The sequence below is a fragment of the Myxocyprinus asiaticus genome, chromosome 34, assembly GCF_019703515.2.
Source record: "Myxocyprinus asiaticus isolate MX2 ecotype Aquarium Trade chromosome 34, UBuf_Myxa_2, whole genome shotgun sequence".
In the NCBI taxonomy this organism is placed as follows: Eukaryota; Metazoa; Chordata; class Actinopteri; order Cypriniformes; family Catostomidae; genus Myxocyprinus; species Myxocyprinus asiaticus.
The window spans coordinates 41,271,636-41,296,772 of NC_059377.1; the positions used below are offsets into that span (position 1 = coordinate 41,271,636).

Consider the following 25,137-nt stretch of genomic DNA (forward strand, 5'->3'; position numbering starts at 1 on the left):
CAACTTGAAATGTTTTACAGTGTACTTGATTTGCAAAACTAAACTACTTTTTAGTACTTAAAGGTGCACTCAGTAACTTTTGTCTTTGTGTCATCTTGGACTTACACTGACACCTAGTGGCTTGGATGCAGCATCATCCTACATATATTGCAAAATTACAATTCATGTCTTTAGGAGTTAAACTTTTTTAATGAGGTACCTTTAATTATTATTACTATTATTTACCAAATATAACATTATAAGTCTCATTTCCCAAATGTGAACAAATATACTTATGTTACCGCTGTCTCCCTGCTGGTTCAGCAAAATGCTGCGTTCAAATTTGCTGATTGTAAAATATAATTTTTCCACAGACCGGTGGACGTTACTATGTATAGATCTTTGATACCAAACACTGCCTGTATTATTCAAATTTAACAAAAAAAAATAATAGTGCACAAGTCATGAGTCGTGAGATGTGTGTGTCATCACACGCTGACCAATCACAGAGTGCGCCACAGATACTACAGAGCCGCCCATCGAGTAGTTGAGGGACAGATAAAGGGGGGTCCTTATAGTAAGTACTTGTAAATAGAATACCATAGGGTTCACAGCTAACATTATAAATATAGTTATATCTGAGGCATTATATTTGAAAATATTAATAACGAACAAAACATACACGTCATATATTCAATATGATGCAATTTCATATGTTATATGTTTCTCAATAAAGTATAATGTTTATACTATTTAGACAAAATCGCTAGCTTTGCAGCTAATCATCCGGGTGTGCGACTTCTGTAATCCAATCAGAGGCCGCGTTTTTGATCACATGACCATTCCCACGGAATCGCGCAGGAGTGTTCTGTCTTGTTTCGTCGAGCTCGCGCTCATGGAGGCTGCACGGAGGGCGCGCGCAGTCCCGAAGCGCCTCTGTTTGTGAACTCGAATAGAAAATAAACGTTAAAAATGCGGCGGGGATAAACGGAACAACCTCCGGTTTTACATTTTAAATAATGTTTGCAGAGGTAAGTCATTATTCGCCTACAGTGTGGAGTCAGTTTTGTGTTTTTAACGCATTTCCCGTAGTGTACAGCTGCTGTTAGCTTAGCCGTGTGTTACCTGAACAGGTAAATAGACATGCACACTGAATCACACACACAAAGTTATATGCACAAACTCCAAACACACACTTTGACAAGGCTTGTGTTCAGTGTGGGATTACACACACTAATGCGATGGGATTAGATGTTTGTGAGCACTGACAGCTAGCTCAGCTAACATCAGCTGTAAAACGGTGTGTTTATATGAGTAAAGTGTGTGACAGCTATGTATAATGTGTTCATATGTGACGACTAAGCATGTCTGTGTGTTTTCGCCGTGTTGCTGGGTGATAATTGGTGGGAAATGACACATGCGACGTGGCGTGTGAATTAAACTTTGGTTGTTGTCAGTCATATGTTTGTATAAACCTCTTAGTTATCAACGTAAACGTATATTGAAGTATAAGCACATGTTTTGAATGTATGTGACAATTAACCCCATGTAAACTTTGTAGTTCAGATTAGAGTCGGTGTTTGTGACTAAAAGCCGACACACTTTCATGGCGAAACCGTAAGCTAATTCGTATGATATCGTGCCACTGCACTCGTATGAATTCGTACGTCTTTCGCTACAGCCAGTGACGTCGCTGGACATCGTTTCCATCTAATATGCGACAGTTACTTGCTTCTGTCACACACAGCAGCTTCCTAGCATGTTTACACACTACTGATCGGTTAGGTTTATAGATAATAAGCATGTCCTTAATGCCTCGTGTGCGAAACGCGCGCCTCTGCATTAGACATCCGGCATTTGCACGAACAAACTTGTATGAAATCATACGAAACGCCAACTCGTAAAATATGTACAGATTTTCATGAGACTGGGTTGGTACGAGCTTGATAACATATCAGTTGATTAAAACTTGTTGTGTGTGTGTGTGTGTGTGTGTGTATATACTGATTTGTGTGTGTTTAGCAGCTATCGGTTTTACCAATTAATCAGTGGCGATAGTTTCTTTTTGGAACTATCGGTTATTGATAGTTACCAGTAGTTTTTTCGTTGTGTCGTCATTTCAAAATAAGAGTCCCCGGTTTGTTTTGGGCTTGTTTATACTTAAAAGTCCTACGTTATGCACCAAATCTTCATTTTTTTTCTGGTTATTATTGCGCTTTTGTGTTGAACAAAAAAATGCATGTGAGATTTTATTCATTTTGGACTCGTTCTCATTGCCTGCCATATTAAAGAAAGAATAATTGTTTTGACATTCTATAAATCGATTTTAAAAACCATCAGCTGATAAATGGTTATCTGCCTTTTGGACCACCTTAGTTATCGTATCGGCAGTATCCACTATCGGTCGACCTCTAATTCTGATTCACAAGCTCTCAGTTCTATTCTGATCTCGATTCATATGGCTACATTTCTGTTACAGTGTCCCTTTTGCTTATATAAAAAAAGAAATTCTCTCTCCGCTAATGCTATTAATTATAAACGAACCTTCTAGGTGCAATTCGAAAATATAAAGTTTTACAAATAAAACTGTATCTTTAGTTTTTCATCAAATTGATCACATTTTAGCTTTTGAAATATGTTCAAATTCAGTCTATTCCATCAGTTAATGTCTTGAAATTGCATATGTTGCATATTTATTTTTGTAACATTGTTTTTGTTCACTTGCATAATTTTTACTTAACATTGATATGTATAACACACGCTTAATCAGTACTGTCTCTTTAAGACTACCGGCATCAGCCAGTAAGCGCATATAATGAGAGAAGACGTGCGTAGTTTCTTTAGCGCATCCATGTGTGATTGGAGTTGAATGTTTCTTTTTTGTTGATGTTTTAATTAACAACTGATGGTAAAAAACACAAAGTGTATTAAAAGAGACATTATTCAGTGACATATGGATCCGTGGATCTCGTCTTTGGACACAGAACGAGTTAAACCAAACTTTTACCCTCAACATGCATTGAAAGGATCTATACTTCTGTATCATTGGTGAGTGAAATCTGAACATTTACTAGCCAGTGGCTAATCACAGACATTTTTAGCCGCATAGTGTAAGATTTGTTTTTTCATGCGAGTGATTTACTTGCATTATAGAGGGTTGCCACATAGAGCAAAATATCGATCTTGGGATTTAAGAATCGATATCGATATCATTCAAATGAAGATCGCAATGCATCGGAAAATCGATATTTTTACCCAGCTGTAGTTTTGACTATATAGGATAATTAAACCCATGCTTACTGTGTAGTTCAGATCATAAGGCCTGATTTTATGTTGCTGGTCTTGTGTGGATGTTTTTTATTTTTTTCTCCTCAATTTGGAATGCTTAATTCCCAATGCACTCTAAGTCCTCATGGTGGCGTAGTGACTCGCCTCAATCCAGGTGGCGGAGGATGAATCTCAGTTGCCTCCACGTCTGACACTGTCAATCCGTGCATCTTATCACGTGGCTTGTTGAGCGCGTTACCGCGGAGACGTAGCGCGTGTGGAGGCTTCACGCTATTCTCCGCAGCATCCATGAACAACTCACCACACGCCCCACCGAGAGCGAGAACTACATTATAGTGACCACGAGGAGGTTATCCCATGTGACTCTACCCTCCCTAGCAACCGGGCCAATTTGGTTGCTTAGGATACCTGGCTGGATTCGAACTCGCGACTCCAGGGGTGGTAGTCAGCGTCTTTACTTGCTGAACTACCCAGGCCCCGTGGATGTTATTTTAGTTTTTGAGATAGTCTGAATATATGACAACAGTCTAGTTTTATGACACCGGTATATGTTATTTCAGTCTTTGATTATATAATACTAAATTAAAAACACCTGTTTTGACTGTAGAGGACAGTTAAACAAATGCAAACTTGGAACAGGTTGTAAAGTTGGTTATAATAACAAACTGGTTGAATGACCCTTATTCTGCTCTATTGAGAGTGTTCATCCTCTGGTTACATTAAATCTGTGGCTGTGTTGTGTCACCTGATGACAGGTGCATGAGGTGAATCCTCTTTAAGGATGCTCGCACGTGCTTCTGCCTATATTTGAGGACTCTGACACATTCACTCTGTCTTTGGATTTCAGGACTGGACCTATAAGTTAATTTATAATGACAAATGTTTAACTAGCCCAATGAACCAAAGAGTTTCTCACATGTGACATAATATTACAAGTCATTTGTTTGGGTAAAAACTGGGCCATAGCTGCGCTCTAGAACCTCATGTGTATTGCACATAATTGATCAAGTTTCACTTTCATAATGCAGAAAAATCCCATGCACATTTATTAGCCATAATAGTTGAGAGTTAGTAAATAATTAATTGGAATGTCATGCTGAAAACATGCCGTCTTGCAACTGTTGTGTGTGTTTTTGTGTCTTTAGTTTCTGCAGTGCTCCACCTTGCAGAAGTGGGTGTAAATGTATGAAGTATGTATAACTGAATGGTATACAGCTAGTTAGTGTCAACAGAGGAATGCTGTAAATGGCCAGTGCTTGACTATGAGCGGTTCTCATGTTACAACACAGTAGCTCAGTTTACCTGCGTGTGCTGAAACTGTCCCAACATGGACAGTGCTGGATGTGCTCACTGCGTGTGCCCTGTTCATGCAGAAGTTGTCAGATAAGCGCTCATGTAAATCTCATTATCTGATCTTAATGAAAGCTTTGGGAAGCTCCTAGTGATGGGGTGTTAATTAGCTGGGTATCAGTTATAAAATAAGTTTAGTTGGCATTGACAGGCTGTTTTTTGCACAGTTCCATGATTGTTTATACAGTGTATCATACTTATAGTTATGAATAATGATCTCAGTAGATAGAAGAAGAAAAAGTGGCAACATGTAATGGCATCTGGGACTAGGGCTGGCGATATATTTCTTTTTTTTTTTAGCCTATTGAGAATGTTAAATATATCTCGATCATGTATTTGCTCTCAGTGTTTCCCACAGGACTTTGTGAGACTGGTGGGTGGACCTCGGTCCCCCGTAAGAACATTCTGTACATTTAAAAGTTAAATGCATCAATCTGGTGCACTTTGAGAGCAAAATTAAGAGGCTTGATTTATGAAGAACTTTGTGCTCTTGTAAACAATTTTGTGCTCTATTTAATCAAACACATTGGTTGTATAGATATTAATGGTGATGACACGGCAAAAAAGTCACACCCACAACGCATAAACGAGACAGAGTTTAACGCAGTTCACAAATGGTCAACACAAAATTGACTAGAGCATACATTTAAGCCAGGACTCGTCATTTAGCGTTGTCATGTGCTTGTCCGAGTAATAAAGTTACTTGTCCGGAAAGAAAAAAGGACATTTACGTTACATGCTCAAGTAACATGTCAAAGTTTACGTTGTATATGTTTTTAAAATTATGACTGATGGCCAACATCTTCACGTTTACTTTAGACATCGCTGTCTGTGTTTACATGAATACCTCACCAAGACGGGCATTTTGCATTAGCGCGAATATTTTCAGAACACGTGCGCATGTTCAGCACACACACATACGCCGCCTGTCCATCAAACTGGGCGCAGCTGTTACTAGATCACTAGCGAATTACAAAATTACGCACTCTTGATTATTTTCAACAGCAGAATAAAAATATGAACTTATAAGAGACACAGGCCTATGCTTTCACAGGATTGCATCGTTAAGCCCCCCTGCTGAGGGTTGGTTATTTTTGATTGATTGATTTTGCTTTAAAAATGTTATTCATTTATTTAAACACAAAAAATGTAAAAGATATTTCTAAATTAAAATTGCACTTTAAATAAAATAAAAAAACTTCTATAACCACCTCCCAAATCCAAACATCTCCAACGGCCCCATTTGCCATCACGCAAGTATCCATCTACGACAACTGGTGGAAAATTACTAATAGCCCACAAAATAAGAAGTAAAGAAAATTAAAAATGTCAAGATGATAATAATAATAATAATAATTGAAATATAAGTAAACCATTACCTCCAGAAAGTTCAACACAACCCACATAATTTCTGCTTTTTCTAAAACGGCTAAAACACTTTGTTACCTCACTTAGTCTGTGCTTAAACGAATAGAAAACACCAGTTTTCATATTATGTGTAAGCCTAATAAATTCCCTTGCGTTCCCAAAATAATGCTGCCAAATGTGTGTTCGAATTTCTGTTTGTATTGCGTTTCGTTAATGCAGTTAATGCTCCATTAAAAAAAAAAAGAAAATAGAACTCAATTTTATGTTCAAAGTGAAAGTAGTCTTGCATTATTTTATGATTTAATCGTTCATCTTTGTTTCTTTAATACAAACATATATAAGTGAACCTGCAGAGTTTTACCATTTCCCGATATTGTCGATCATCGTCTGTCAATGACTGTCACGGTCGGCATCTGGATATTTGTAAGATATGGTCGATATCCGGTTACATCGTCCTAATCCTATCGCCCAGCCCTTGGGCGGAACTTTGTTTAATTTTTTGGGAATTGATTGAATTGTGAAAAGAGGTCTTTATATGACAAGTAGTTGAGCAAGAGGGGTTAAAATGTAAAAAGGGATTGTTGACGTCACCTGACCAGAAAGGTAAATTCAGAGGAAGATAAAGTTATTACATTTTGAAAAAAAGTTTTCACAATCAGACCAGGAACTTTTAAGAAAGTATATAGAGTTAGTTTTGAATTCATGTTGACATGAAAAAAAGCTATAATGTAGCCATATGAGTGTTTCACTCTTTTCCTGTTAAGCAGAAGGCATAGATCTGGATATAACACAAGGTGTTTAAGGGCAGTGGCACTCGAGCTCTGGGTTTTTACACCGATCTTAAAATAGACACAAGTCTGACTGGCCTGAATTAAATTCTGATTGCTGATAATGTTTTTGTGACATCATATTCACACTTTAACCTTTGGGAACTCTAGCCCAAGGTGAATTTTGTTTATAGGTCTTTGAATGGCTGTCAGTGGATAATAATCTTAGTCAGGCTAAAGACTCTTCTGACCTCTTCTCTGAGGACATTTCAAGACACGATGCTTAACCAATGAGATCGCTGTATTTTAGAGACCCAAAACCGTTACAGCTTTACACCTTTCTGTACACTTTACCATTGAGAAATGAAGGATTAGGTAGGTAGTTTATGTATAAGATTGTAATAATGTCTACTTGCAGCTGTTCGTTTACATTAGGACTCTTTTCCCGCCGGATGAAGATAACGACAATATGATCTGCTTAGATGTGAAAACATGTTAAAGGTAAAACAGCTGCCGTATTATTGTGTGTTGATGACAAAGAGAACAGCTTTAGTTTTCTAGTCCGTGGTGGCTCATAATCTGCTTTTATCTGCTTTAGCAGTTTGTTTGGTGATAAGAGGGGCTGAAACTCGCTTTTCAGAGCACTCAGGAAACATTCCCGCAGTTAAAGACTTTATAGCAACATTCAGATCATATGTGCACTCGTACAGTCTCTTTCATCCAACTTAAACTCTTAGACTGATAATGTTAGCTAGTACAGTATTGAGTGATATACCAGTACGGTGGGGGCCTGGGTAGCTCAGTGGTAAAATACGCTGGCTACCACCGCTGGAGTTCGCTAGCTCGCTTGTTCGAATCCCAGAGCGTGCTGAGTGACTCCAGCCAGGTCTCCTAAGCAACCAAATTGGCCTGGTTGCTAGGGAGGGTAGAGTCACATGGGGTAACCTCCTCGTGGTCATTATAATGTGGTTCGTTCTCTGTGGGCCACGTGGTGAGTTGAGCGTGGTTGCCGCGGTGGATGACGTGAAGCCTCCACACGCGCTGTGTCTCCGTGGCAACACGCTCAACAAGCCACGTGATAAGATGCGCGGGTTGATGGTCTCAGACGCGGAGGCAACTGAGATTCATCCTCCGCCACCCGGATTGAGGTGAGTCACTACGCGACCACGAGGACTTAAAAGCGCATTGGGAATTGAGCATTCCAAATTGGGAGAAAAAGGGGAAAAATCAAAAAAATAAACAAGTTAAAAAAAATATACCGCTATGGTAGAAATGTGTAAACCTGTAGAAATGTTTTAGTATCTTTTCAATCAGTTTGAAGTTTGAACAGTTTGTGAAGTAACTTTTTAATGAGCACAACCCAAAAATGAAAAAGTCTAATTTTTTACTCATTTTCATGTTGTTCCAAACCCGTATGACTGACTTTCTTTCTGTTGAACACAAAAGGAGATGTATGTCTTTGTCACCATTCAGTTTCATTGAATGGTGACTGAATGAATGAATGTTACATTTATATAGCGCTTTTCTGACACTACACTCAAAGCGCTATACATAGTGAACGGGACTCTCCTCAAGCACCACCAGTGTACAGCATCCACCTGGATGATGCGACAGCAGCCATAGTGCGCCAATACGCTCACCACACACCAGCTATCAGAGGAGAGGAGAGAGGAGAGTGATATAAATAAATATAACCAATTTATAGATTGGGATTATTAGGAGGTAAGGCTGGGCGATTATTCAGATTTTATTTTCAATTACGATTTTGGCTTCCAACGATTGTGAAAACAAGATAATTGAGAAAAAACTATTATTGTACCGCCTTCTGTTTCGCAATGAAACACCCCTGCGTTATATCTTTAAGGCGGGTTATGAAAATAAACTCCGAAACTGGCATTTCTCTGTGCGGACAGCGCCGCGTCTATGAGTTACGTGAAGTGACCGGGGAAGAGATTGAATCTTCTCCTGGCTGATGCACACTCTGGCACTGGGACGCTTGTCACTCGTGCGCGTTTGCTGCAGCTAGATTATAACGTGATGGCTAGCGATGTAGTGAATCATAATATATGTGTCACATTCACTGTGTGTAACTTATCATGAAGAAAATCTGCGATACGCAGCTCCAATAAGAAGAGAAAGTTGTTTTTCTGTGAGTTAAAGATGGATTGAAGTGAACATAAATGTGAGAGAGTCTTAGCCCATTATACACTGATAACAAAATACGTTTTTGATTTGTCTTTTTTGGCTTGTTTTCCAAAATAATATCTAAAACTCCTTTAAAACAATGTACATTTACTTTAGGAGCTACACTGCAGAAGAAAAATTTTTTTTATCGGAGAATGTTGAATACAATATTTAATCAGGGCTTGACATTAACGCTTATACGGGACAAGTGGAAGATAATTTTACGTGCGCGATCGGACAAGCAGACAGATTAAAATGTCAATAACAAAAAAAATAACCGGCTATATTTGTGAAAGCCTAGGTCTGTGTCTCTTATAAGTCCATATTTTTATTCTACTGTTGAAAATAATCAAGAGTGCGTAATTTTATAATTCGCTAGTGATCTAGTAACAGCTGCGCCCTGTTTGATTGACAGGCGGCGTACGTGTGTGTGCTGAACATGCGTGTGTGTTCTGAAAATACTCTGAACGGTTAAATACATTTCAAAATTCCACCAAAAAGGTGAGGTATTCATGTAAACACAGAGAGTGATGTCTAAAGTGAACGTAAACAGCGGAGAAAAAAGCGGATTTGTATTAAAATGTCAGACTTGTAAGTGTAAATGTAAGCTAATAGTGTCATTAATGCTGTTCTATCTATATATAGAAATCTATTATTTCTATTCATTGCTGTTTTTATTGTTATTTTATTACTTAAGAACTTGTAACCATTCTTCCATAATTCACATATTAGTTAGTGTTATTTCTTGTGGTTATGAAGCTGATATTGAGAATCGTCAAATTTCACTACAGACTCCTGAAACTTCTGAAACTTAGGTATTGTGATAATGTATATATAGCCTTTATTGTACATGGTAGATGCTGCTGCAATAACATGATGAAAAAGTAGATCTCATTCCATAGAAGTGTGAGCACCCCTGCTGTAAATGATGACGATGGAGGCTTTCCTTTATTTCACTACCATATATAACACAAAATAATGATCATATGACAATAGCCTCCTCCCCTAACCTGTGCAGTTTACATTTCAAGGAAATCCACTGTTAAAAAGAGTTCAATAAATGCATGATGTTTCCAAAGTCAACGAGTAATCGTGTTAATCGCAATCTCAATATTGACCAAAGTAATCGTGATTATGATTTTTGCCATAATCGAGCAGCCCTATCAGGAGGCCATCATTCTATCAATCTCCTTCTGTGTTTCACGATCATATGTGTTTGGAACGACGTGGGTGAGTAAATGATGACAGTTTTCATTTTGTGTGAGCTATTCCTTTAAGTATCCCTAAAGTGTTGTTTGTTACATGTGCAAATAGATTTTTTTTAGCTGTAATGTTTTGCCAGTGGCAGCTTTCGAGTCTTGTGACACAGCAGCCATGTACAAGCATGTTTGTTTTTCCCTCTGATAGCACACACATGCATGTGCATTGTGGCAGGAAAAAGGATGATCTCTAGAACGTTATAGCAGCACCCAGTGAGGATTTGTAACGCTGGCTTTATGATTCATCCCTCTGAAAAAATCCATTGGCAGTCAGCAGAAGTCCTGAATAATCTACCGAGTGAATCGGCAGGGGTCACAAAGGTCAGGGTACTTTAACCAGCTGTGTTGTTGATACGAGTCGTGGAGGTTAAATCAGTACTTTTGTATGGCCTTTTAACTCTTGACTATTAACATGATGTGGGGCAGTGGTAGCTCAGCGGTTAAGTGGTTAAGGCTCTGGGTTACTGATCAGAAGGTCGGGGGTTCAGGCCCCAGCACCGCCAAGATGCCACTGTTGGGCCCTTGAGCAAGGCCCTTGACCCTATCTGCTCCAGGGGCGCTGTATCATGGCTGACCCTGCACTCTGACCCCAGCTTAGCTGGGATATGTGAAAAGAAGAATTTCACTGTATATGTGCAAATGTATAATGTGTGATAAATAAAGAAAATTATTAATTATTATGATGTTTGCTCCACATCGCAGCTTATAATGCCTTCAAGTGTTCCTGCGAAGTTCCTGCGTATGAGTTCAGAAGTGGTAATTACAATGCAATGTGCATTTGTTGGGATGCACTGATTGATCAGCCACTGATCTCTATCTGCCGATATTCCTGTATCATTGCATCTGCAATCGGCCGATCATGCTTAGATTTTTTAGCACGCATGAAATCAAAAATACACTGCTACACTAATGAATTAGTACTTGCTCAGCCCTCCAAACATGACACTGTGGCCACTGGATGTGTCAGTTCTATTATTATTATTATTAAGTCAATTGTAGTCTGAAAGGTATGTCACAATTGTTACACATTTAAATAAATTAAAAAGCACCATGATGTCAATATACAATTCTATATGTTTATTGTGTACATGCTAATGTTAGTCAATAAACAACACATCATAAGATTATGAAGCAGAAGCACAGACTTTTTGCACACCACCAGACTACAATGTAAACATATTAGTCTTATACACTAACACGAGTTAAAAGCAGCTCTTACATTCATACAGACGGGATCATCACTGACGTTTTGTAATACTTTGACCAAATCTGACCAGAAAAACAACACAAAAGCACTTCTGAATGAGAGATGGTTACGTTGATGTCCCGGTAGCCATGTGCACTCGAGAGAGATAAATTGTGGATAAAATATAATTAAATGTCCGCTACAGTGGAATTTTGCAATACTGACTTCAGACCTGTATACACCTTTCCTGGGACTTGGCATGGCTCCAAAGCAATTTTTTGACATTTTTCTTGATATCGTTGCTCCCTCCCGCTGATGGTCACAAATATGGCCGCTGCTAGAAAAAGTGACATCACTGAAACAGGTCAAAGTTATCCTGCTACTCGTTGTCTCCAAATGTCGTTCTTTCTCTGATGATCGTGTGAGGATGTTCTTGGGTTATGATGACATGTTTATGTAGCTCGATTCATCCTAAGAGAGAACACTCCTGAGCTTCAGATCAGAGACATGAGGGGAAGTGTGTGCGTGTGCGTGCCTGCGTGTGCGTGCGTGTTCAGGAGAAGGAAGGGAGGGCACAGATTGGGCCACTGTGTTTCCTGTCCTGGGAAAAACAGGAAACCTGGCCACTGGACACAATCTCACTCACAGTCTCTCTCTTCATCTCTGTCTTTTCTCTTTTTTTGTCATCTGTTTGTCTTTTTAAGACCTGTGTAGCTCAACTGGATGAACGTTGGTCATGATCATAGAGTTGGCACTTTAAGTCGCTTGGATTAAAGTGTCTGCCGGATGTATAAATATATACACCTTAACCTGTCAGTGAAAATAAAAAAACGTTTTTTATTAAATTAAAACACGAACACGACATGTACTTTATAGGAGATAATGTAATTAACTGTGATTGTGTTTCAGGCCAGTCTGTCCGTCTGGGGATGGGGGGGTCTGGGAGTTGTGCTCTTCCTCATCTCATTTGGACCCTTTGCCATCTTTTATCTGGCCTTCTACATCCTCTGTTTCATTGGCGGGTAAGTGAAACTGGAAAAAGCTAAATGTCCAATATCTCTCCTCTGTGGCACCTGTTGATGCTGTAGTTTGATGATGAAATGTCTCTCTGTCTCTCTTTAGGGGATTTGTAGTGCTTCTTTTATTTGGAAAGACAAACTCAGAGAAACACCTGGAAAGGTGTGAACACTCCTACCTGCCACCTACACAGACGGCCATAATGAAGGTATGCAAATGCTCACTGTAGTGTGCTCAAGTGTCAAATATTGTGTCTCTTAACTCCAACTCATTAAAAACAGCATGATAATGCTTGTAACAGGTTTCTTAGTGAAACCAAATATTCAGTTGGAAATAATGATTTTATCCGTCATGATTAGATTGGATTGTTACAATTAATGATGCACCGATACTGGTATCAGAATCAGTCCGATACCACGCTCATGTACTCGTGCTCGCAAAAATGCTCCGATACCATGTGACGTATGAATGTAATTACGTAAACATTCAGCGCACAAATTAAAATCACGTCATATCCTAGTGAGTTTATTTAACAGCAAAAGCTGCAATTGAAAAATTAATGAGATAAATATATAGTTTTATGTGCTGCGCACTTCAAAAGTGAGTGCTTTTGAATGTGTGGGGACAGTGCTGTGCTGATATAAAGACACAAAGTGTTCGTAACTTTGAGATCCTTGACTCATACACAGAAAACACCATCATGAGTATTGCAAGCTCTGATGGCAGATGGCACCACGCAGAGCGCTAATTCATTTTTTAGCATGTGGCACATGCAGACTACATATTTATTCAATTAAATAGCAGCCTTTTGCGGTTTAATAATCACTTTGAGTCACATAGCGACCAGCTTTTCCAGAGTGGGAAGCTACTGTCATAATGTCAGAGCTTCTTGGTCATAACAACTCACGGAAACACTTCAAAATAAAAGCTTCGCCAAAATAAAATCTCAATTTAATTAAGGGAAAAAAGTAAGACAGAAATAGATCACTACTTTATAGTTATGTAATATTCACTGTAATACTACAAATAATAATTAAAATTATAAATCAGTAGTAATTCATTATATTTAAGCAATATCTCACATCTGTGATGCTCTGTTACACAGCACTTTATTTGAAAATATAGCTCCAATGTTGTATTTTGCTGTGAGGTTCTGTATAAAATCACAAAATAATACAATGTTATGTTGAAAATTGTTATACTTTCATTTGATTGAAGTTTTAATTAATTTATTTGAACCATTTTGCTGATAAAATCGAAATAAATTGTTCATGGAATTCAGAAAAACAAAAAAACGGGTATCGTTCTCGGTATCGGCGAGTACCAAAAAGAAAGTATCGGTACTCGTTCTCAAAAAAATTTAATCGGGACATCCCTAGTTAAAATTGAATTATTATTGGTAACATTTTTCCCCCTAGTTACCTTAAGGTTTTGTGTTTGTTCCTCAGGTTTTAGAAGAAATGAAATCAGAGCCCAAAACTATAAAGATCGACCGGCGTTTGACAGGATCCAGCATCATAGATGAGCCGCTGCAGCAGGTACTACTCAACTGAACAAAACAAGAGACAAACGGACAAACAAAGTCAATGAAAGCAGCTGAAATTGAAGAATCTTGCTTTTGATGAAAGCTAGATCAGCTAGTTTGAAAGTTTAAGCTGAACTGGTGTACTCATAAAACTGATGTGCACATGCCACTCACTTCAATTTTATTCCACTCAGTGGTTTCACACGCTTATCAAACAGGGTTTAAGTCTGCTTACAATGCATGTATTCTATATAAGTCACATGTTCTTAAATGTGTTTTTAAAGGGTCATATTCTGCACTTTTGTAGCATTAGGTCCACTTATAATGTTAGTCAAGGTCTCTTGCACCAAAACCGTTGTATTGATGTTTCATGACCATTTTCCTCCCTCTGTTTTGGTACTGCATTTTCAATACTCCTGTATGTAAATAACATCTGTTATGATCGGCTAATCTCGGCTATATGAATGAGCTCATGGTTGTGGCTCTTTTCTTAGAGCAAGAAAATCCCAATTTCTATAATATTGACCTTTTAAAACCTTGTGCAGTATAAGGGCTCTCTTTGACCGAAATTGTTGGGAGATTTATTTTTTTGTTTTTTCGAGGAAATTGGGTTAAGGTTAAATGCAGTCAGCAGGTTTGAGAGCTGTTCTGTTCAGTGTGGACACCTCCAGATCCTGTGCGCCTACCCAGAGTTCTCTGCAGTAGAAGTGAGAGCTCATTATATCTGCGCCGCGAGGAATTGATAGCAAAACGCACTTCCTTGTTTATGATGTGTTTCGCATACACACACATGCTTGGACTTATATGGGAGTTTCGGGCACTTTCTGTGCACTTCATGAAAGTAGTCTCCTAAAAATGTTTTTTATTTATTTTAAAGTCATGAAAAGTCCAACCACAGTAACCTTGTTTATATGCACGTAATAAAACGGTTTATTCCAGGGTTGTTGCAGTAAGTGGTGTTCTGAAACATCATGTAAACGAGACGTCGATTAAGAGAAAGCAGTTTAACACACCCAGGTTTCTCACAGAGAACACGGCTTAATGTGGTCATGTAAACAAATGAGCGCCGTTTTAACAGGTTTTTGAGGAGTGCGAATGTGCGTGAACAGACAAGTCAACACAGTGTAAATAATTAAACATTTCTAAGAGTACAGAGGGAATGCACATACAATATAAACTGTACCCATTTATACACACCCATGTAAAATATTGACTGTCCCTTTCGTTCGCGTAAATGCGCTTGTACATTGGGGGAATCCCAGAGTTTTACGTAAGAGGGAAACCCCACTATTGCAGCGCAATTCCACTACAGGTTACAATAGAAAAGGAAACAAATACAGCAACAACTCTGGAATATCTGGAAATAAAGTAAAGCAACGGGAAATAAAATTGTGAAGTCTTCCTCGGATACCATGTTTGTTATTTAAACAAACGTCACGGGAAAAATTACATTGCTGTGGAGAAAGCTGCTTACTGACCGAGCGCATGTATAGGCCTTTATCACACTTTCGCGTTCGTACAGCGAAGCTTTGCTTAGTAGCATAAAACAACTTCCGCTGCATGCTGTTTCAATGGCAGTGCCCATAGTGCATAGTTATTATGGTCTATTTTATGTACAATTTATCTCAAATAATTCATCGAAACAGACCTACCTCATCTTTCAACCATTACTCATGGATGGTGAAGCAAAGAAAATGGTGTCATGTTATTTTATGATTTTAAACAGGATGTGAGTATGCAGCACTTCAGAGTACACGTACGTTTTTTTATTAGAGCAATGCAAAAATACAGGACTAACAAGAGTACATTTGCACATTAAAGAGCATTAGAACAAGACAGGGGTATACAGTATGGCACAAAAAAAACCTTATATTCCCAGTAAAGATTGTACAGAGTATGAGCAATGATTATGATCACATTGCTTTATTGTACTTACTTTTTATAATCTTTATGTACGTTATAAGATCCATTTAAAAATGTACAAAAATAAACATTTGCATCCCGATTACAGAAAATAATGAATCGTTGTGATCGTGGAGTATTATCCTCATGGTTTGAGTGCGATGATAGGGGAGGCGTTCACTCGCGAGTCGTGACCGAATGCAATGTAAATAATTAGAGATGAAAATGTCCCTGTGTCTACAACTGTATTATATTTCAAATAAGCATGAACATGCTGCAATAGTAAAAAAAACTACATTAAAAGACTTCAACGTGGTGAACTCAGGCTTGAGTTAGCTCGCAGACCTGAACAGCTCGCAGCTCCTCATGAACCAGGAAAACTTTGATCGCCTCACTCAGATACTTTTATACATTAAAGTGGTAGATAACACACATTAAAGTGCTGTGTTAAGCCAAAGAAACAGTTAAAAGGATTATGTTTACTGCCAAGTGCATCCAAGTTGGTTTAAGTTATTTATAAAAACTGGCGATCGTCTATAGCCAGATCTATGGGTGGATGTTTGATTACGCTACTATTCGGAGCCGAATGTGATGACACGCGGACTGTGATAAAGGCCTATTCACCTTTTTCCTGAACACGGAAGTGTTCCACGATTCGACTGTTTTCAATTTCCGGTCTCCAGTGCTTTCACTCGCATCAGCGTTTAAGGTATTACATTTGTAAAAATTGTCAAAAAACATGTGGCCATAGAGTGCCAGTAATTCACAGAGTTGAGATGACCGTTTTTTGTATAGACTGTGCCTCACCTGAGTGTGTAGAAGTGATGATCCGAGGATAGTTATGTTGATATCATTAATATTATAGGATGTTATGACCACCAACAACAGCACAAGTTGAGCCTGAAATTCATTTTTGCTCCAAATAACACTTAAATGTTTGTTGTTCTCTGGATCGCTCGTTTTGGCAGTTTTTACTTGGTGTCTCGAGACCAGAAATAGAAAACAGGCAATCAGAATCATCATGGCGCCAGCGCCACCCAGTGGTTGGTTAGGAAAACTGTGGATACGGGAATAAAGAGAAACACGCTTATACATTACATGTAAACGGGAACGCTGCTTTCTCGCAATAAGCCACTTTCTGGTGTCCATGTAAACATAGTCAGTGACATTTCCAGTTTAATAGAATTATATGCTGGAAATGACGCTGATTTTTTTACATTTTCCACACTGTGAAAAATTTGGCAAAATTACAGCTTGACTGAAAATGACGCCCAATGAAAATATTCTACTCACCAGTGATATTTACCTTGAATGTTTTTGTTTTCTTCAAACATTACTTGTCTCAAATTTCATCTTCACTGACACCTTTTTTGACTTGGTTAACAAGTACACAAACTTTGGGGTGAGGGGTGGTGAACTTTATCATGAACAAAATTGTTGGATGAGTCTTAATTTTTTTATTTTTTTTTTATTACTGAAAATTTTCACACAATAGGTATTTAAATATTTTGTTTATTTCACTCTATGTTTTGATGATCATAGTTTTAAACAAGCAATAATTTGTATTTTTATAATGGATTTTCGTTGTTTAACCCTTGTGTGATCTTTGGGACACTTTTGTCTTTTTCATTTTTTCGATCATTTTGGCTGTGTTAATGCCAACGGCATACATTTTGCCATAGGTGTGTATTTTTTGGGGAATTTTGATATTACACTGTGTACACAAAATAGTTACACTCAGGACCTTCAGGACAAAAATGTCCCCATTGAAACCCATTAAAACTGCAATATTTGATCCCAGTGCCATTAAAGCATAAAATCATGAATTCTATGATATTATGCTTTCATTCTGGAGCCCTGGCTTCAGAATTTACATTTTTATATTTTCCACCAGATGGCGCCATTTTTCTCATGTTTAGCCTATGGAGCAAATACAAGCTTTCCCCCTATTTTCTGTTTGCTCTATTATAGAGCACTGCAGGCCAACTGAATAAATGATGCATCTAAAATTGTGTGTGTGTGTGTGCTGGTATGGATGTCAGAGTGTGTTTTGAATGTGTGTAAAAAAAACAACAGTGGTATTATGTAAACAAACTGGCATTTAAAAGGTTAAAATCCTGAAAATTAATGAATATTTGGTAGTTATGATAATCAGTGAAAGTGGAAAATAATATTAATATATAATATTATTATGGCAGTTTTTTGACACGGACATTTTTGTCCTCTAAAGTACTGAGTGTGAGGTTTTTTTTTTTAATCCGACCTGGCAAAAAAAAAAAAAAAATGCATAAAAATCAATGTTGTTGCTAATCATTGACATATCCCAGACTGTGATAATCCAAAGAAAAATTCCCCTTAGCATTTAGTATATGGAAAATAATTCTTTTTTTTTTTTTCCAACAGTGGCATTATGTAAACAAACTGGGATTTAAAGGGTTAAAATCCTGAAAATGAATGAATATTTGGTAGTTATGATCAGGACTGATGTTGGTTAAAAAAAATTAACTCCGTGAAAGTGGAAAATAACATTAATATACAGTGCATCCGGAAAGTATTCACAGCGCTTCACTTTTTCCACATTTTGTTATGTTACAGCCTTATTCCAAAATGGATTAAATTCATTATTTTCCTTAAAATTCTACAAACAGTACCCCATAATGACAACATGAAAGAAGTTTGTTTGAAATCTTTGCAAATTATTAAAAAATAAAAAACGAAAAAAGATAAATCACATGTACATAAGTATTCACAGCCTTTGCTCAATACTTTGTTGAAGCACCTTTGGCACCAATTACAGCCTCAAGTCTTTTTGAGTATGATGCTACAAGCTTGGCACACCTATTTTTGGGCAGTTTCTCCCATTCTTCTTTGCAGGACCTCTCAAGCTCCATTAGGTTGGATGGGGAGCGTCGGTGCACAGCCATTTTCAGATCTCTCCAGAGATGTTCAATCGGGTTCAAGTCTGGGCTCTGGCTGGGCCACTCAAGGACATTCACAGAGTTGTCCCGGAGCCACTCCTTTGTTATCTTGGCTGTGTGCTTAGGGTCGTTGTCCTGTTGGAAGATGAACCTTCACCCCAGTCTGAGGTCCAGAGCGCTCTGGAGTGGGTTTTCATCAAGGATGTCTCTGTACATTGCTGCATTCATCTTTCCCTCGATCCTGACTAGTCTCCCAGTTCCTGCCGCTGAAAAACATCCCCACAGCATGATGCTGCCACCACCATGCTTCACTGTAGGGATGGTATTGGTCAGGTGATGAGTGGTGCTTGGTTTCCTCCAGACATGACGCTTGCCATTCAGGCCAAAGAGTTCAATCTTTGTTTCTCATGGTCTGAGAGTCCTTCAGGTGCCTTTTGGCAAACTCCAGGCGGGCTGTCGTGTGCCTTTAACTGAGGAGTGGCTTCCGTCTGGCCACTCTACCATACAGGCCTGATTGGTGGAGTGCTGCAGAGATGGTTGCTCTTCTGGAAGGTTCTCCTCTCTCCACAGAGAAACGCTGGAGCTCTGTCAGAGTGACCATCGGGTTCTTGGTCACCTCCCTGACTAAGGCCCATCTCCCCCGATCGCTCAGTTTGGCCAGGCGGCCAGCTCTAGGAAGAGTCCTGGTGGTTCCAAACTTCTTCCATTAACGGATGATGGAGGCCACTGTGCTCATTGGGACCTTCAATGCTGTAGAAATTTTTCTGTACCCTTCCCCAGATCTGTGACTCGATACAATCCTGTCTCGGAGGTCTACAGACAATTCCTCGGACTTCATGGCTTGGTTTGTGCTCTGACATGCACTGTTAACTGTGGGACCTTATATAGACAGGTGTGTGCCTTTCCAGATCATGTCCAATCAACTGAATTTACCACAGGTGGACTCCAATCAAGTTGTAGAAACATCTCAAGGATGATCAGTGGAAACAGGATGCACCTGAGCTCAATTTTGAGTGTCATGGCAAAGGCTGTGAATACTTATGTACATGTGATTTTTTTTTTTTTTTTTTCAGTTTTTTATTTTTAATACATTTGCTAAGATTTCAAACAAACTTCTTTCATGTTGTCATTATGGGGTATTGTTTGTAGAATTTTGAGGAAAATAATGAATTTAATCCATTTTGGAATAAGGCTGTAACATAACAAAATGTGGAAAAAGTGAAGCACTGTGAATACTTTCCGGATGAACTGTATAACAGTATTATGGCAGGTTTTTTTTTTTACATTTTTGTCCTCTAAGGACCTCTGAGTAACTTTTTTAAATTGAAAGCACAAGGGTTAATTTTGAAAGTCTGGGTCTGGCACAAGACTAAAGCAGTAAAGTCTATACAAAAAAGCCATTTAAAAAGTATCAGAAATAAATGGTGGAGGCCTGATAAAAAAAGTTTCAAATTCAGTTTTAGTGTGACATTCATATAATGAAACTAAAGTTGAAAAATGTTTGTTTTAATATAAACTTAACCCTTGCGACATGAAAGTGCCTGAAGTTGAAGAAAACCCCATGTATATCCCAATTCTCTGTTTGTTCCTCAATTTTCTGCAATTCAACTCAAAGCACATAATGTACAATGTTGATAGTTTCAGCCTTATTTGAAAATCCCTTGTTGATTTATAATGGTAGAACATTCAGCATTTAAAATCCATAATGAGGTGATGTCATTTCAACATTTGCATACTTAACTGCAGTTTAGCTTCCTTTTTTGCATCTATTTAGCTGCCTTTAATCTGCAAAGATTATGTTATTGATTCTCATACTCTGAACCAAAGCCTCAAACTTTAGCACTATTCTTTTGCAGGCGCCGCTGTTTCTTCAGGAAATGCAAATCTTTTTGATTGGAATTAAAGGTTGCTTGTTCTTTTCAGGAAGCTCTCCTCTGATCCTCTTCTTTTATCATTAATCAGGTGATCCAGTTTGCTTTGAGGGACTATATCCACTACTGGTACTACACACTGAGTGACGATGAGACCTTCCTCCTTGAGATCCGGCAAACAGTTCAGAACGCCCTTGTAGAGTTCTCCACCAGGTGAGACACTTGCCTGGCCTGTTTACCCACAGACTCAGATCTGTACCTGTCAGTAAGGGTTTTCAAAATCACTGCTGCAATAGTGTGAATGTGAATGACAAACTGTGGTTTTTCAGGGCTGATTTAACATCGACCACAAAGCAAGCGCTGCATTCAGAAGTTCTTGCACATTTTCCCAAGGGAAAGATTGGAGAGAGTAAATGCCAATTAATGAAGTGCTCATTCTTTCCCTATCCCTAGGTCTAAAGAAGTGGACTGGCAGCCGTACTTCACCACCAGACTGGTGGATGATTTTGCAACACATCTGCGTGTTTTCAGGAAAGCTCAAGAGAAGCTGAACGAGAGAGAAGATCCTAAACAACGTAACTACCTTTTTTCCTTCTCACTAAAATGAATGGCTGATTTTCTAACACTTATTTCCAGTTATGGAGTAAAGGACATCTGCAACGGGAGCTCACTTCTGATGACTCGCGTGTAAGAATATGACTGTTTTTGTGTATTTGCTGCAGGTGACGCTCCAGACGAGTTGCTGGACTCGTTTTTTGAGGCAGAGTTAGAAATGGAGAGGAAGATTTGTAGAGACATGGTGTGCATGTCCCACAAACATGAAGAAGGTAAGACAATAGGGAGAGACTGCTTTGTCTCTATAGACAGTTTTAAGACTCCAGCCCAGGGACTCAGTGTCAATGGAATTAGATTTGAAGTTCATATCTCTAAAGAGCAGATTCCCATTGGCCAGACCAGCTGAAAGAAATACAAAACACACACCTTGTCAAAAATGACATAGTCCTGTCTGGAATGATAAAGTGGTGGACAGACAATTGAAGAAAACTAGTAAACCATTTATGGGTGAAATTCTATCTCACTGTGCATTTCTTATTGTGAAGAAATTTGGCAGTACGCTGCTTTATTAATAAGAGAGAGTTTGTTTTTTTGTGAGTTAAAGATGGATTGAACAGAAAGATGAGAGAGTCTTCGCCCCATTATACACGGCAACAAAATACGTTTTTAATTTATTTTTGGTTTGGCTTGTTTTTCAATATAAATATCTAAAACTCCTTTAAAACATCGTGCATTTACTTTAGCAGCTATACTGCAGAAGAAAAAATTGTTATCCGAGAATGTTGAATATAATATTAAAAATACAAATATTAAAAAATATCTAAAAATCCTTTAAAAAAAGATGCATTCACCTGAGAAGCAGCATATAAGATACTTAGACTTGCTTTTAGAGAATAGATCTTGAATAGAAGTATATTTTGTCTTTACTGCACTCGCAGAAGTTTAACCAAGTGAAAAAATACACTTATATTGAAAATACACTTATATACAAAATACACTTATATACAAAATACACTTATATTCAAAACACACTTATATTGAAGATACATTCTCTTAAAGTAAGTCTAAATATCTCATATGTTGCTTCTCAAGTAAATGTATCTTGTTTTAAAGACAATTTTAAATGGAAATCGAGACAAAAACACTTGATAAAAATAATATTTTTGCAGTCACTTTTTTACTGAATTAAATTTAATAAAAAGTATTTTTTCCTTAAATTCAGTGAATGTTATTTAGAGGTATTTTTAAAAGATGATTTTGTCCTCTTTATTGCTAGTAAGCATGTTTAATACAACCTTTTAATTCGGGGCACGAGCTGAATAATCGATTAAGAGTTAACGATTAATCGTTGCAGTAATCGCCTGAGTAGTCGAATAATCGTTAGATTAGTCGATTATCAAAATAATCGTTAGTTGCAGCCTTACTCAAAACACATGATTTGTTTTACCAGTTGAGCACAATAGGAGATGTTTAGCATTACGTTCTTGCTGTTTTTTTATCCATACAATGAAAGTTGGTGGTGACAGATGCCATTTAGCTTCAAAAACGACAATGAAATCAGCATAATCGCGTTGTGTTAGGAACACACTGAAATTTAAGTTGTTGCAAACAGAGGTTGACCAATAGTGGAATTTGCTGATTTTAATAAAGTAAGTAGTGGAAGTGGCCATTAACCGATTTAAACAGCTGATAAGATTTTAAAAATCGATTTAATAGAATGATAAAAAAAATTCGTAGTCTTTCCGTACTATGACAGGAACAGACACTGATGCTGCAAGAGTCCCAAATGAATAAAATCCAGAAGCAGTTTATTGTTCAACCAAAATCCCAATAATAACCAGAAAAATAAAGATTTGTTGTATAATGGTGGACTTTTAACTATAAACAAGCCCAAAATACACTATATATATGTTTTTATCAAATTAAGGTTGTTATAGCCTATGTATTCACCAGATGAAGGGTTTTATATACAAATATTTTACCAGATGAGGTATATTGATGAGGAACAAAATTTAAAAATGATAATCACCAAACGGGTAGTTCCAAAAAGCAACTATCGGCACCAATTAATCGGTAAAACGGATATATAGGTCAACCTCTAGTTGCATACAAAGAAGTTGCTCCCTAGCAGCTGGGCCAGTTTGGTTGCTTAGGAGGCCTGGCTGGAGTCCCTGAGCACACCCTGGATTCGACTCCAGGGGTGGTAGTCAGCGTCATTGCTTGCTGAGCTACCCAGGCCCCGCAAACAAAGAAATTTTTGTGTTAATCATGAACTTGCCAGATTTGAACGTATGGAAGCATAAATATCGACTGTAATTGTTTAATCTGTATGTTCTCTTTACGCCGGAAGTTTGACTGTAGAGTGTTTGCTGCAGGTTACCTGCGGGATCTCTGTGAAGTGCTGCTGTATCTGTTACTACCTCCTGGAGATTTCCACAACAAAAACATGAGATACTTCCTCAGGGTAAGAAACAAACTCGCCCCACATCTGTTAGGTCAACCGTAGACCAATCCAAGACTTACATGCAGTCTTATGACCAGCTAAAAATATGTTTAGTTCACTGCATATGGCTGCTTCAGTGTGGAGCTCTCTGCCGTTTTTGTTGCTTTTGTTTGTTTGTCATGTTTTTTGTCACTCTTTCCCCATCAGTTTCATCAGGGATGAACTGCTGAATATTCAGCAGAGCATACCTGATCATTTTTTGGCAGTGTTTGATTATTCGGACGTTTTATTAAGACATCTTAGTTGGAGGCACAGCGGTGCTCTACAAGCGATCCAAAAGACGCATGGGAGGGAAGCAAGCCGAAGCGCTTGTGAAGCTTCGTCAACGCGACATCAGTACTCCGCTGCCGAGTATTCATCTGCCGAATGTCCGTTCCCTCGCCAACAAAATGGGAGAACTGTTTCTGCTCGCTCAAACAAATAAGGACTTTTCTAACTCCGCTGCTCTGTGTTTCACAGAAACCTGGCTGAATTAAGCCATCCCAGACAGCGCGTTTCATCTGCCAGGCTTCCAGCTGTTCAGAGTGAATCATCGGGGAAAACGAGAGGCGGTGGAACATGCTTTTACAACAATGAAAGTTGGGTGTACAGATGTAACAAGGTTGAATAAGGTGTGCTGTCCTAATTTAGAAGTGCTCTTCATCAACTGTAAGCCTTTCTACTCGCCGTGTGTTTATATCCCCCCACAAGCGTGCGTGAACGCAGCGTTGCAACAGCTTTGACTGCACTGATTGGATTGTTTTTAAGGCTGCAGCCACAGACCAGGACGAGCTCACAGATACTGTGACATATATCAGGTTCTTTGAGGATATGTGCATCCCTACTATGACATTTTTATCATTCAATAATGATAAACCATGGTTTACAGGAAAACTCAGACAGCTTGCCAGAGGGGATAAAATATTGTACAACCAGGCCAGGAACACACTGACTAAGGAAATCAGAGTGGCTAAAAGAAGCTACAGGTGTTTCACCTGCCTGTCTGAAAGTCAGCGCTGACCAACTGGCCCCCATCTTCACACAGATCTTCAATAGATCACTGGAGCAGTTTGAAGCTCCCTGCTTCTTCAAACGCTCCACATTACGGTCCCCAAAAAACCCCAAATCACAGGACTTAATGACTATAGACCTGTCGCTCCATGTCTGTGGTCATGAAGTCGTTTGAGAGACTGGTTTTGTCCTATCTGAAGGACATAACTGAACCCCTGCTGGACCCCCTTCAGTTTGCTTACCGAGCAAACAGGTCTGTGGATGATGCTGTTAATATGGGACTGCATTATAGCAGCACGTCTGGTCTTTACTGAACCAAAGAGAGCGAATGTTACACCACTTCTTGTCTCTCTTCACTAGCTGCCAGTTGATGCACGTATCAAATTCAAGGCTCTGATGCTGGCATACAGAACATTCACTGAGTCTGCTCCAGCATACCTAAAATAATTTCTGCAGAGCTACGTTCCCACCAGAA

The 25,137-nt window shown here is 38.5% G+C and overlaps 1 protein-coding gene across 5 annotated transcripts in view; it reads left to right on the forward strand.

Annotated features, from left to right (window-relative positions):
- The first annotated feature begins 870 nt into the window (after positions 1-870).
- snx13 (sorting nexin 13) overlaps positions 871-25,137 on the forward strand; it is a 51,157-nt gene continuing 26,890 nt past the window's right edge. For all 5 annotated transcript variants that reach the window (XM_051670960.1, XM_051670965.1, XM_051670962.1 and 2 more), the window contains exons 1-8: positions 871-1,010; positions 12,291-12,403; positions 12,504-12,606; positions 13,847-13,936; positions 20,706-20,827; positions 21,068-21,189; positions 21,337-21,441; positions 23,545-23,633. In XM_051670960.1, coding sequence (XP_051526920.1) covers positions 999-1,010; positions 12,291-12,403; positions 12,504-12,606; positions 13,847-13,936; positions 20,706-20,827; positions 21,068-21,189; positions 21,337-21,441; positions 23,545-23,633 — 756 coding nt within the window. In that variant the 5' untranslated portion in view covers positions 871-998. The remainder of the gene's footprint in view (positions 1,011-12,290; positions 12,404-12,503; positions 12,607-13,846; positions 13,937-20,705; positions 20,828-21,067; positions 21,190-21,336; positions 21,442-23,544; positions 23,634-25,137) is intronic.